Genomic DNA, 13539 nt, shown 5'->3' with positions numbered 1-13539 from the left:
AAAAAAAAAAAAAAAAATTAAAAGCAAACCAATCGCGGACCGCCACGGGTCAGTGGTGGGGCCAGCGAACAGTGTAAGAAACTCACTAAAATCGGTTCTTAATTAGTAGTTTTTGTAACCGATCCTTAAAGGTTTTGTGGGAATCCACGCACCAAAAACCCACTAAAGATCCCGGATAATGATATTCTAACTTCGCATAGTTCAAAATTTTGCTTGTTTATGGCCTGCCTACATATATCAAACATACAGAAAGCCCATGTAGCCCAAAATCAAAGCCCACATCAAAACATTTAGCGTTGATGTATGTACTAAAATAATTTCAGGGTTTGTGCCAACCAACATATTTGGCAAGCAAGAATCAGTAGGATACTCGAAACTCTCCCAAAGATATGCATCGGTATTAGCACCTTTCATCACGAGGTTCCCTGAATTCAAAAGTTCAGCGACGACTGTAGAATTGGCATGAATTTGAGTGGAGGGGTTAGTTGACCATAGAATACGCCTGTGACCATCCGTGTCTACGAGGTTTCCATCTTCAGATACAGAGATAACTCCAGAGGAGTCACTGATCGGTTTATCATTGTTAGCAACCCATATCACAGTTTGTAGAGGAATGCTGTTATACCATATACCAGTATACCTACTTGTGGAGTTAACAGGGCTGAAGAAACCGAACCTGAACGTGCCTAAGCTGGAGAGTATGGTCTCAGAATCACTGAGGTTGCCAGAAAAGAAAGCTTTCTCATGAGCCAGACAGACATGTAAGAAGAAGCAAGACAGTAAAAGAACAAGAACAAAGGGACTCATTGCTTTGTTTTCTTAATATTTTCTTTCCTAGAAAGAAACTAAACACAATAGATCTAAATATAGTTAAATGTAGCATTCAAGGTGTACCGGTGTGGTGATTGGTGAGGATTAAATTCTCATGAGAAGAGTCCAAGTATTGTTACTGTCCAGTGTCCCTGTGACACTGTTCTATGAAGTCGTCGTTACAGTCAAACAATCAACCTTGGAACCAAAGTTTTATAATGAGTGGATGAAACTGTCTTTGACATCACAACAAAACAATTAACCTTTTTTTTGTTTTTGTTAAAATTTGCAAAAGTAGCATTCAACAAAAGAGGTGTGTATCTCTGGCTTAACCTGTCCCCCAAAAAAGCAAAGTAAAAGCCCATTAGCAAAGCTTCTTCTGACCAAGCTGATCAGCCATTACAACTTCCTCGTTCTTCTGCATGGCTTTCTTGGCTAGCTCATAGCCAGCAAAGTTCATGGCACCAAGAGGAGCCACCCAGAAGAACCTCGGGACTGCTCCTTTGAACAAACCAAGCGGTCCCTCGTGGCGCAGGATCGAGATAGCAACCATAGACATTGAGATCGGTCTCCCTGGTGTTGCAGTCATCATTCTCGTCTTCATCACATCAAATGGCGTTGTTACAACTGCTGCTATGCCTCCTGACACTGCCCCAACCGCTATTGTCTCCCATGCCTCAAGTTCTCTTCCCAGTGCTTGCGCCACCATCTACAAACACCCACACAAACCTGTCATCTCCGTTTTAAAGTCTTAACCTAACCCTTTTGATCATCTGAACGTCTGGTTTCTGTTACCTTTTTGGACTCTGCATACAGTCCCATGCCAACAACGTATAGTGGAACTTCACGGCAAAGAGTTGCGCCTGTCCCACGGAAGAAACCCCCTGGACCATCTTGCTTCCACGTTCCTACAATGGCTTCCCCTACATTGTTAAACATGCCAGCCTGCAACCGTTGCTTCAGCACCTCACATGGAATCCGCACAGCTGTGCCTAATAGCGTGCTGCAGAATGATGCAATCGATTGAACCTGCATCAAATGCCCCAACATTTCTTATTCAGTACAAACACACAACAACCAGAAAGCAGAAATGCAGATGATACAATTTCATCAAACTAAGCAACTAAGATATCTCGTAGCTCTAGCAGATGCAGGTATTCATTATGCCACTAACAGTGAGCATACCATGAGACAAAAACAATTAAGGAAACTCATAACGAAACATATACTTGAAGCACAAAACTGAAATCTTGACGACAACAGCCAAAACATGAGTACAGTGATGATCATTACCTGAATTTCTGGGAGATTGGGAGCAAAATTGATCAGCACAAGTTTACTTGCTTCGAATATTCCTGTCCGCAGGCCATGGCTACAACAATGAAAGAGATTAAGCCACACTGGAAACAAAATTTAACAAGTAGAAGTCAAACCATCCTTGATTTGAAATTGAAACAACTGAAAAGACCTTGAAAATTGTCCAAGAATCGCTGGAATAGAACCCTTATATACTCCCCGGACACCAATCTCTGGAAGCTTTGCTATTACTTCAGGAAATGACAAGGTTGAAGCTTGCACACGTGTCTGGCAAAGAAAAGGTGAAAAATGAAACCATCAAACCAGCATATATCAAACATACTCAGCTGCAAAGGCAACAAGAGGACTCACCTTGATTGTGTCAATGGGATGCATTAGAGAAGTGGAGAGAGCAGAGGCAAGTCCTCCCGCTAATGCAGATTTTAGAACATCTCCAGCAGGCAAGGCCACAGGGGGTGCAACAGCAACAACCGTCGCTGCTTCAAACCATATGTTACTATACAAGAAAACAATACCATCAATCATCATTTAAACATCACAATCTTGTTCTTCTACAAACAAAGAATCTTACTTACCGAGGATCGTCCTGTAGCCGCTCATACGGCAGCAAAACCATGAAATTACGGAAATGTCCATACGAGATAGACTCTTCAGTGTCAGCCATCAAGAACCTCATCATGGCGATAGCATTCTCTTCATTAGCAGGAAGCCCTGCGTTATTCAGAGACGCCAAGATCTCACTCTTCTGAAGAGTACCGGACTTGGTCAAACAGAGAGAAGTATAGGCACGGAGGATGGTCGGCTCCTTCTGCTCCATCAAGGACAAAAACTGCTTCCAACCAAAAGATTTCGAGAAGAGATGACTCCTCGCTCGTCTCATAAAATCCTTGGCGTATCGTCTAGGCAACTTTCTTCTCCTCATTGCAATCTCCAGATCTTCCAAAGTCACTTTGCCATCACCATCTCTATCTAACTCTTCAAAGAATCTCCTACCTTCAGACTCGGTGTATCTGAAAAAGTCCTGAACAGAGATAAGTTTCTTCTTGTCCGGATGGTCTCCTGAAGTTCGTCCTAACTGAGGCAAAAGCTCGATAAGTTCTGTCAACGAAATAGTGGACAGTGTGGACTTCAAGCGCTCTACGTTAGACAAAGGTATACTCAATAGTCCACAAGCCAGACTCTGCCGAGAATCAACAGCACTTTCCTCCATACTACCAGCAGTACTTTCATCACCGTCTTCGCTCACGGGAGATGTCAAGCCAACTATACCTGACGCCACGTCTCCAACTCTAGCAAACATCAAGTTCCCAAGTAACCCATTCACATCGAGTTTCCTAGCGTCCCATATGTTAAAGACAAGTGGAGTAGCTTCCTTGGAAGAAGAACAAGATTCGTTCTTTGAAGTGTCTTGCACGAACTGGTCAAGTTTATGGAGATTCTGAGCTAGCATTTCGATGACGAAACCCATTGCGCATTCAATGGAAAAAGGGTTTCCTTCCTTAGCCTTTGATCTAAGGTTCTTGTCATCTCCCATTTTGTGAACCCTCTTCTTAAAGGGAATGGGAAGCGCATGGGCAAAGCCACTGACCAACAAAGACCAAGTCATTGCGAGCTTGAAGCAGTTCGTGCAAGAACCATCATCATCTTCTTTCTCCAAGAACTTGTCTTTCTTCTTCTTCTTGACAACCTCGTTTCCACGGCTCAGCTTCACGTTCGCTAGATTGGGTGAAAACATCCCAAAGAGCGACTTCACAGGGATCTTTACAGACAAACCTTTCTTCCTCTCTTCACTAACCAAACACTGAACACTGTTAACATTGTCCTCAGACTCTGGACTAGCACAAACCCGCTTCTTCCTGTGTCTTCCCAAACGAAAGTCCTTCCCTTTGCTAACCCAACAGCTCTCGAAGTCTCTCGCAGCCTTTTTAACCCCAAGCTCGATGGGGAGGAGAGCATCTTTCACCACTTGGATTGGATTGAATATGGTCTCGATAGGATCGTTGGCTGACACCATTGCGTCACCGCAACATCCAATGGGTCAGCTCAAAAAACGAATCAAGAACACGAACTCGTCAACCCTAAGAACAAATTAAAACGGACGGAATCTAAGTTTAAAAAGTCGATTCAGATGTCAATCTGAAGGAAACGAAAACGGATAAAGATGGGAGCTTTAAGGCTTTCAGACGTAGATGCTGAGAGTGAGAGAGAGCAGATATGGTGGGAGTGGGAAGAGGCAAGCATGAAAGGATGATGAACTGAGTTTTGAAAGGTTGATGAAGCTTTTGTGTTTACCTTCTTTCTCTTACAAATAAATTCGAAGAAGATAATTAATATTTAATGTTATACGATTTCTCACGTAATGGATAAGTCATGTCCATAAACAAAAAAAACAATTAAAATCAAAATCACTCGAAAATAATAAGCAGTTAAAATTTAAAGTGAAATCTAAAGGATTCCAAATGCTTTAGTTTAGATCATTATTAAATAGTTTTAACTTATTTATCATTTAAAAAATATCAAACACAACTTTAACCTCGATTTCTTAAATTCTAAAAATATTCTATAAATTTTTTTTCGCATTGTAAAGATTTAATTTGAAAAATCTTAATATTAATGTCCTTATATTATTATGTTTTTCAGAAGAATAAAAAAATAGTTTTGTGGAGGGAGTTGCTTATAGGGGGAATGAATGGATAGAGGTTGACGTAAGAAGTTGCTGGAGCCTCGTGACACGTGGACTTATGTTTTCCATTAATGGATTTATTTACTCGGAAACACAAAAACCCTTCCGCTTAGAAGTTTGTTGTTATGTACGTCACAAATCAAACAAAGATTTTGAGTCTTTATGTCGCAAAGAGACCACAAAGCTTATGGTCTGCGTACAATCTCCACTTTAACAATGCATTGCTATAAAGCCTATAACAAAGACAGAGATGATTCTAATGGAGCATCAAAAGGGGGATCCGCCGCCTTTAGTTTTGGCGAGCATGACGTCCTTAGCTTCGTTGATCTTAGAGGCCAAGAAATGGCTACCACCTGCATCTGGATGGTTTGCAACCATTACTTTCCTGTGTGCTTCCTTCACTTTCTCCGCCGGAACATTCTCCCTGTGTGTTTTTCAATCACAAACACACACACATATATTTGAAACAATGTACATTTTCCTCAATGAAACTATTGTTAACGCAATCAAATTGATCACACAGAAACCTTCACCTGATGCCAAGAATGAGAGCAGCTTCTCTTTTGGTCATGGTAGGCTGGAAACCGCCTTCGTAGAATTTCTTGATTTTGGGCCTAGGTGGCCTAGCCTTGAATGCTTGCCAAGCTTGGATACCATATCTACCAGCAAGTGCAGTCGCAGCTACAGCAACTCCCGCCAAAAATGGTGTCGCCTAATGTTACCAACACACATAACCAAATCATCCATTTGAATATGATTTAGGACATACAACAGTCGGAATTAATCAAAGAAGGGAACAAAGACATACACACGTAGGCATTAATGCAAAAAAGGTTGAAGTAAGAAGTAGATAACAGAGTATGACTTATATGGTAGCTTAACTCAAACCAAGCACAGAATCATTTCCTTACAATTGGAAAGAGAAGAGACAAGACAGTGCCAACTTTTTCAAAGATTTTCTGGCTCATTTCCTATTTAAAGAAAGAGAATAACTAATCGAATCAGCTTAACAATATCCTGAAAAATCATTACCTAATTAAAATAAAAGACCTATTGATTTTCACAAATCTGGTGTGAACATTAAAATCAGATTTTCACAAACTTGTTTTCTTTATAGATCTGAGCTAGTTGATATGCTAACACAACAAAGTGGACAAAATTAGTTATCTCGTTAAGTGTTATCTCTTCCTAGAATAAGGTTTTATAGACAAACTCAAAAAGTACATTCAATATAATATTTTTGCTTTTCAGGCAGAAGTAGAAGGATAAATGGAAAAATCAAAGGCGTGATAATTGGTGGTGGAGTAACCATCGGTACTGTTTGTCTTTGGCCATGTTCCAGTGGTACTGGAAAAAAAATGCAGAAACCATCCATAGCAACTGGTAACAGTTTGGTAAAAAGAATTGAATGTCTTCTATCTGAAGTACTAAGTTATTTCAGTCAACATTCAATTTTTATTATCAAAATGTTACTAGTTGCTATTGATGGTTTCTCCCTTTTTTTTCCAGCACCACCAGAACATGGCTAAAGACAATACCGATCAGCCACCGATTATCCAGCCTATGATTTTTCCACTTATAATTTTAAACTGTCTGAAAAAAACAAAAAAAACAAATTAAAAGTATTTCTTTTGAGTTTGCCTATGAAAACCTAATTCTACTAAGAGATAACACTTAGAAAGATAACTACTTTCCACTTTGACCTATAATTTTTGTCCACTTTGTTGTGTTGGTATATCAGACACAAGACTTGACCAGACCCATAAGCACCAGCTAGATCGGCTTAATTGTAAACTAACTTGATGAAATGAAACCGATGACCAAAAGCAGATGCAAATCTGAAATTAAAAGCAACGGATGAACCTTAATGTCTGGGAGAGAGTAGTGATCGAAATTACCATTCAGGAGACTGTGATCCTTCGTTTCATTCACAGATTTTTACAGAGTTGGATTTGCCAAGGCGTCAGTGGTGAAGACTCACCGGTGCCTTCGGAGCTCCCCGATCATTGTATCTAAAATTAAAATCAATAGCAGAAAACCGGTTTTTAACCCAACCGGGTTTGTAGATAGTATGTTGGGCTACTGGGCCGGCCCGTTGGGACTCAGTTCAAAATGCTATAGCCGTTTTTCTGCAATGCAAGGGCTTTCTAAGCATTTGCATTTTTAAACTTTTTACTCCCTATAAATTGTTTAAGAAGTATTTTTTTTGTGTTGACAAGAAAATATTTTTTGTTTAAAATATAAATTTTCACATTTTCACGCATCTTTTGTATTTAATAAATATTTTCTCACAATTAAATTATGTAAATTTTTATGATTGATTGTAGTCATGGACATTCGGTTCTCAATTCGGTTCCAGTTCAGTTCTTTCGGTTTTAAAAAGTTCTAAAGGTTTAGGATCGGTAACGGTATTTAGAAAGTTCGGTTCGGTTTTCGATTCAATTATTTCGGTTTTCGTTTCAGTCTGGGTAACAAAGTGGAGAACTAGCTTATATCCGAGTTAATTTTAGATTTCATTTGGTTCCGGTTTTTGGGTAAAATTTAAGTTTAAAAGTAAAAAAAAAAACAGGATTTTTTCGTATTAAATATAAGGTTTTCAAATAAAAAATCGGATAATTCATATACTTTTAAATATTTTGGATAAAAGGTATTCTATTAATTCAATTTTTTGGGTATTTCGACTTATAAATAATATTTTAAAATTATTTGATTATTTTAAAATTAAATATAGTTAATTTTATAAATATATAAACTATATTATAGATATTCGAGAACCGAATACGGTTCTGTTCTGGATTTTCGGTTATAGAGATATAGAACCCACTGATATAATCGATAGTAATATAATAGATAGGTTTGGATCCCGAACCAAACCTTGTTTTTCTATTCGGTTCTCGGGTCTGATAAGAATGCCCAAATCTAACTGATTGAATTATATTTAGTTTATTTATTAAATAATATTTTTTTAAAAAACAACATTTTCTTAATATTTGTGATTTTAGCTAAAATAACTTACACTTTATTCATAGTCCACAGAACTAAAAGAGTTGCAAACCCAACAAAAAATCCACACAAAAAGAGAGTATGATATCAAGAAAAGGAAAATGGAATCTGGATCATCACAAGTTCTTGAAAGCAGAGTCATGTGCATCCTTTGGAGGAGTGAGCCTCGCCAACAACGCCTTGTTAGGGCAATGCTCCGCATCCACAAAGTAGTAATTCCCTTCCGCCTTGAAGCTCACAAACGGCCTCTGCGTGTCTGGATAACGTATGTCCGAAAACTTGAGCGTCTTCGGCGCAAACGTCGCAAGCCAAGTCATCATCTCGACCTCAAACGTGTCTGAACCAGGCTGCCACCTCAGCTTGTGAACATAAGGGCTAACGAACCAGTGTAGCGCAGCGGTTGTGGAAGCGCTGAGGAAGATCACAGTGGAGGCGACCGCGCCTTTCATGATCACGTTGAGCCCCGGCGAGGTCATGAACGTGATGACTGGGCCGAGGGAGACAGAGAGGCAGCAGGTGGAGAGCGAGAGGAGTTTCACTTTCTTTATGGTTGATGAGATTGGGCCGTAGTAAACCACACCGCCTCCACCGTTGTCTTCTTTCTTCTCTTGTGGTCCGATGCTGATCTTGTGCTCATCATCATCATTAGTCTTTGCTCCAGATGATGCCCAGCTTCTCTGGTTAAAGGAAGAAACCTCAGGGAATCTGACCTTAGGTATCACTGATGATGGTGACCATGTCCCTGCTATGGACCGACCATATCCTGAAAAGAAAGTAAGAATGCTGCGCTTGATGAATCATTACAATCCAATCTACTCTTAAGGCTAGATCTGATCCAGTGACCACTTTTGACTTTTGTGAGTTAGAAACACAGCAAGCTCGCCAAGACAACATCAAATTGGATCATGTTCTAGTCTGATAAGACTCAAAATGCTTCTACAGAGCTGAAAAAAAAAATCCTAACTTTTTTAATTTATCATCTAGTGGATGATGCTCAAGTCAATTTTAGTTTCAATAGCATTTTTTTAATTGAATTGGGTCAGTTAAAAGGAAAGTACTTTCGATATAAGATCGAAAAAGGGGAAGCAGAACAAGGAGGGCTGTTTTAGAATTCGGACACAAAACCCATAAAGACAAATAGCAGCCGTGTCTACTACAGAACAGTATAGAGGAGAGATAAAGAACCTGTATTATTGAAGGTGGAGGAAGAGAGACGCCGAGTTTGGGAGCGAATCAGGTGAATCAGAGCCGATCTTCCCATCGCCGACTTTCTGTTGCTCGATTTGCTGGATTCAGGTTTACCAAAATGAATGAATCTTGTAGGGTTTTAGAGTTTTGTTTTAATCTTTGATGCAAGTTGATAGTCAGGAATATTGTTTTCGGTGGTCCAGCGGCGAGAGTTTCTCGACTGAGATGCACAGGTCCCGTGTTCGAATGACAGTGTGATACGTTTTGTTTCTTTTTTTCTTTTCTGCCTTCAACACCTTCTGGAATCTTCTGGCTTGAGTATTATGTATTTTTCTTCTTTCGTTTTTTTTTTGATACTCATTCTTCTGTATTTGTAAATAATAATAACTTTAAATTCGTGGTTATCTAAGTGACAAAAAAATCAGTAGCTTTTCTGAAAACTGAATGTATGCAACAATTTTTATATAAAGAACAATGTAAACAAAGTGAGTAAGATTTTCTTTAAGAAAAAAAATTTGGTTTTAGTATGAGCAATTTCAAAAAATATATATAATTATTACAATTCAAACAAATTGAAAACTAGATAGAAAATCTATAAAGAGTAGGCATATAACTGGTTCTTTGTTTTACCTATTTCTTGCTTTGTGCGAGACATCTATTGTATCACAAAGTCTTATAATTTCACTTTTCACTATGCTAGTAGATCACTATTACATAATGTAGACGGCTTGGCTAAAAAAGCTAGAACATGTAAACAAAACTATGTAATATCTTGGTTAGCTTAATAATATAGAAAGTTGAAAAAAAAAAAAAAAGTCTAAAGTTATTTTTAACATCTTCATTTATTCCATTTAATAGAGTAGATTGATTGATTCTTTTGTTGTTCCAAAAGAAAAAGATTGATTTAACATGGTGGGCAAAAAAGAGAGTAGATTTAACATCTTCATTTATTCTATTTTTTGTTGTTCAAAAAAAAAAAAGATTGATTCTTATTTATTTTTTAAACTAGATTGATTGATTCTATTGATGTCAAAAGAATTAAAAAGAGTAGATTTAACATGGTGGGCAGATGTTTTTTTCGTTAAAATGCTTAAATACTTTTAAAATATATTTTTAGTTCACCCACATTGACCTATTTTCATATATATAATAGAAGGCATATGCAAATGCCATTTCATCATCAAATTTTGAAAATAGCGAATGATTCTGTTGTTGCGCAGTTGTTAGAACATAGAATATTGTATCCCTCTTTTTTGATCAAATTGTATATCTTTCTTATAATGTTAATCTTACATAAAATAGTACACGGATATCAAACTCTTATACATGAAAATGCTTCCAATCCCAAGTCCGCAAATCCTTCGCTCATAAAACATATAGTTTAGAGGCCCCATTCCCTACAAAAATAAACAAAATTGTTCACACATAAAGTAGTAGTTGTGGAAATGTTCTATACTTCTATGTATTGCATGATCTTGAATCATGTAGACTAACTAGAAGGTATGATAGTCAGGGTAGCAAAAAAGGTTTATAAAATATACTTGGCTTGTTACAAAAAAAAAAAAAATATACTTGGCTTTATCACCAAACCAGTTGTAGACCGACTTGGCGGTAGAGGAGACCGTATCGGCGGCAGGGCCGGCATGTTCATTGAAGAAGTTGGTAACGTCGTTGGTGGCTGTGTCTACCCTCTGTCCAACCGTTGGTGCTGCTTCCTCAGCCGAAACCAACACCGAGTTCATAGACATAAGCAACATCAACGACAACACCAAAGCTACCTTCTTCTCCATCTTGTCCCCAAAACGTAAAAGTTCAGAAATATTATGGTTTTGGACAATCTAAGTCTATATATACTTAAGGGAACAATTCTTCTAAAAATAAGTTACAATGCCCTTGAGTCTATATATAACTTGCCCTTTTCTGTCCACGTCTATATATAACTATTGGTTTTGGCGAGGTTGTGATTTTAATAAATGAAGTTAAGATTTCAAAGTTGGATGTTCATCCATCATTATGTCCATGGGTGAGTTGAAGTTCCGTTTTTGGTTATTAAGCAACTAATGCAAGTTAAATTTACGTGAACCCTAAGATCTTTAAACATCTAGGTAATCATATAATAAAATCATATGAATGTTTATAGAGTTACCTGGATTCATTGTGCCAGAGAATGGAAGATAAACAGTTCAATCTCTTTTTAGGAACTCTTAGATTTCTCTCGCCTCTCTTTATGATGGTCTAAAGATATGTATTTATAGGTGGAGTGATGACCTAATTCCTCTTTAGGGTTTCCTTTAGATTAATCTCAACCGTCCATCAAAGTAGAGATAAATTAGGAATTACTTCTTTATTTCTAATTTCATTGGTCACCAAATATATTAAGGAATATCAATATTTCAATAGAAAACAGATATCTATAAGACCATATAATAGGGAAAAGAAATATTCCTTACAACTAAAACCCCAAAATAGATTTGGTTGTTAAAAACTACCTAAGATAAACCCTATAAGTCATAGGCTGGGTCAGTTTTCGCCACAATCGAATGAAACATTTGGTTTGGTCCCCAAATTTTAAAGAATTATTATACATATATCACATGATCCCTCAGTTGCAAAAAATTATTAAGATTAATTAAAAATGTTTATGATTCCTTAAAATCTCATATTCAGCCCTCATAAGATTGATATGCTAAAATTAATATTATATATTGTGGTTTCGAATTTATATGTTCCAGTCCAAAACCTTCTCGTGATCTACAAAAATATGTTTATGTTACTTAATCAAAAACACGTTTGGCAGAATTGTACATTAGAGAGTTCAGAAATATTATGGTTTTGATTGAACAATATATATATATCCGGCTGTTCTATTTTCACATTTGGTCGGCAAGAGTATAGTGCATATAGATAGACTCGTTACCAAACTACAATCTGGATTGTTATATTATTATTGTGCAAATGAGACCGTGAAAGTAGTAACAGACGGTATACACGTTGAAAGACAGAGAGAGTGAGAGCAGACCACAATTATTTAACACAAACAAGACTAGTCCAAGACCAGTATATATGAACCATGGCCTTCACCACAGTGAGCTTTGCCTGGCTTTGTTTCCCCCATACAAACGAAAGAGACCAAAAGCTGAGATGCAAGAGATCATAACCATACCAATACTAGCAAGCAAAGCGGTCGCAATCCCTTCACCCACTTGGTTACAGAACTTCCCATACATTGTGCATATCTTCATCCATTGAAGCTCTGGCTTACCCAGCTTCGCAAAGGCTGCAGACTGCGCCGCTGCTCCAACGCTAGCCACAGTCAAGTACGCTACCGCCTGCTTACACATAGTGACATAGATAACAAAGGTCAAAAAGGTCAATACAAAGACCAAGTCAGTTTCATTGTTTTTATTTATGAGGACGACCCATCTGACAGCATTACCATTCTAATTTAGCTCCCTGTACTTTGTTACAAAACTTGAAGATTGCAGCCTACAATACCGTTAAAGTATTGTACCCTACCAAACAAACGAAACTCAACCACACAATAGATTTCTCAACAGCTCAGGCACCGAAATTTTTGGCTCGTCCTTAGCATTCACTGACCGGACCCACAAACTCACAGCAAGCACACGACTTTCAGAAACACTCAATAGTCAACGGGACCAAGCAAGAACAGAGACTGACCTGATCACCGGAGAAAATGACCCAAGCCAGGGGCTTACTGAACAAAACGCTTCCTTTCATCATACCCACCACGCAACGAACCCCATGCACCAAGGAATAAGCCGCAGCTATGCCATTGACGACCACCAATAACCTGAAACTCAGAGAAAACGCTAAGGTTGCGAACTTTATACAAATGTGGAGTAGATTAAACTGTTGGGTCTGAACATGAGCTTACACAAGAGCCTTCATGTCGGTGTACTTGGCCTTCTTCTGGATGGTGAAAACCTCTTTGACTTGTGTGTCTGTAGCAACGAGAATTGCGGAGATGAGAGCGAGGGCACACACAAAACACCTCAGAATCAGCTCCGTGAGTCTCACTTTGCCTTCGTTCAACTTCGTTGGGGCTCCGGCGACGTTCCCGGGACTGACTCCAACTCCTAAGTAACTCATCTTTATCGCTAATTATTAGATTATTATTTATATAAACTGACAGAAAGTTAGTGAGAACTCAGAAGACACTTTAGATAGATACAGTACATTGGTTTGTTGTTGGCTCCTTCTTGTTGCTTTTAAAGCACTCTTTACAGAACACCGTGTAAAAGCAACTAGTTGCTTAAAAAAAAGAAAAAAAAATTACATTAATTGTAACATTAAAGGTGTAGAGTTGAAATCATTTTTATGATTTTATCTATATAGATTAGTGGTACCCGTGAGTCCACCATCCCTATCCCTAAAAGTAGTTTTTTTTTTTTTTTTGTAACAACCCTAAAAGTAGTTTATTAATCATTTGCAAGTAGTGTTTGATTATATTGTGTTCACCAGTTTTATTTTGTGGTATTAAGCAATGTTTTATAACAAACTGGTTTGGTTTGGTT

The 13539-nt window shown here is 38.0% G+C and overlaps 5 protein-coding genes and 1 pseudogene across 6 annotated transcripts; all 6 read right to left on the bottom strand.

Moving 5' to 3' along the window:
- The window catches only part of LOC106335070, a 4413-nt pseudogene extending 3565 nt beyond the window's left edge, over nucleotides 1-848 (bottom strand).
- Nucleotides 849-1003: 155 nt separating this feature from the next.
- On the bottom strand, nucleotides 1004-4458 carry LOC106335069 (mitochondrial substrate carrier family protein C-like). Its single transcript, XM_013773493.1, has 6 exons — nucleotides 2703-4458; nucleotides 2479-2623; nucleotides 2279-2394; nucleotides 2104-2182; nucleotides 1606-1839; nucleotides 1004-1519 (listed from the first exon to the last, which is right to left on the bottom strand). The coding sequence occupies exons 1-6, from the start codon at nucleotides 4139-4141 to the stop codon at nucleotides 1175-1177; spliced, it is 2358 nt and encodes a 785-aa protein (XP_013628947.1). The 5' UTR covers nucleotides 4142-4458; the 3' UTR covers nucleotides 1004-1174.
- Nucleotides 4459-4887: 429 nt separating this feature from the next.
- On the bottom strand, nucleotides 4888-6823 carry LOC106331866 (mitochondrial import inner membrane translocase subunit TIM14-1). The gene is made up of 3 exons (XM_013770297.1): nucleotides 6709-6823; nucleotides 5344-5522; nucleotides 4888-5234 (listed from the first exon to the last, which is right to left on the bottom strand). The coding sequence occupies exons 1-3, from the start codon at nucleotides 6709-6711 to the stop codon at nucleotides 5078-5080; spliced, it is 339 nt and encodes a 112-aa protein (XP_013625751.1). The 5' UTR covers nucleotides 6712-6823; the 3' UTR covers nucleotides 4888-5077.
- A 990-nt stretch (nucleotides 6824-7813) lies between these two features.
- Nucleotides 7814-9211, bottom strand: LOC106329238. Its single transcript, XM_013767863.1, has 2 exons — nucleotides 8999-9211; nucleotides 7814-8576 (listed from the first exon to the last, which is right to left on the bottom strand). Exons 1-2 carry the CDS (start codon nucleotides 9072-9074, stop codon nucleotides 7930-7932), a joined length of 723 nt encoding a protein of 240 aa, XP_013623317.1. The 5' UTR covers nucleotides 9075-9211; the 3' UTR covers nucleotides 7814-7929.
- Nucleotides 9212-10251: 1040 nt separating this feature from the next.
- LOC106334072 lies at nucleotides 10252-10833 on the bottom strand. Of its 2 annotated transcripts, none has more exons than XM_013772427.1 (2): nucleotides 10574-10833; nucleotides 10252-10398 (listed from the first exon to the last, which is right to left on the bottom strand). In XM_013772427.1, exons 1-2 carry the CDS (start codon nucleotides 10789-10791, stop codon nucleotides 10383-10385), a joined length of 234 nt encoding a protein of 77 aa, XP_013627881.1. In that variant the 5' UTR covers nucleotides 10792-10833; the 3' UTR covers nucleotides 10252-10382. The 2 variants fall into 2 exon arrangements, with proteins under 2 accessions (XP_013627881.1, XP_013627880.1); XM_013772426.1 differs by having other exon boundaries at nucleotides 10587-10833.
- A 1087-nt stretch (nucleotides 10834-11920) lies between these two features.
- On the bottom strand, nucleotides 11921-13212 carry LOC106331869 (CASP-like protein 2B1). The gene is made up of 3 exons (XM_013770300.1): nucleotides 12900-13212; nucleotides 12683-12815; nucleotides 11921-12330 (listed from the first exon to the last, which is right to left on the bottom strand). The coding sequence occupies exons 1-3, from the start codon at nucleotides 13112-13114 to the stop codon at nucleotides 12079-12081; spliced, it is 600 nt and encodes a 199-aa protein (XP_013625754.1). The 5' UTR covers nucleotides 13115-13212; the 3' UTR covers nucleotides 11921-12078.
- Between the last annotated feature and the right edge of the window lie 327 nt (nucleotides 13213-13539).

This window comes from Brassica oleracea, chromosome C3, assembly GCF_000695525.1.
Source record: "Brassica oleracea var. oleracea cultivar TO1000 chromosome C3, BOL, whole genome shotgun sequence".
Lineage (NCBI taxonomy): Eukaryota > Viridiplantae > Streptophyta > Magnoliopsida > Brassicales > Brassicaceae > Brassica > Brassica oleracea.
The sequence above is the reverse complement of the archived record's forward strand: the minus strand, read 5'-3'. Positions and strand labels throughout refer to the sequence as shown.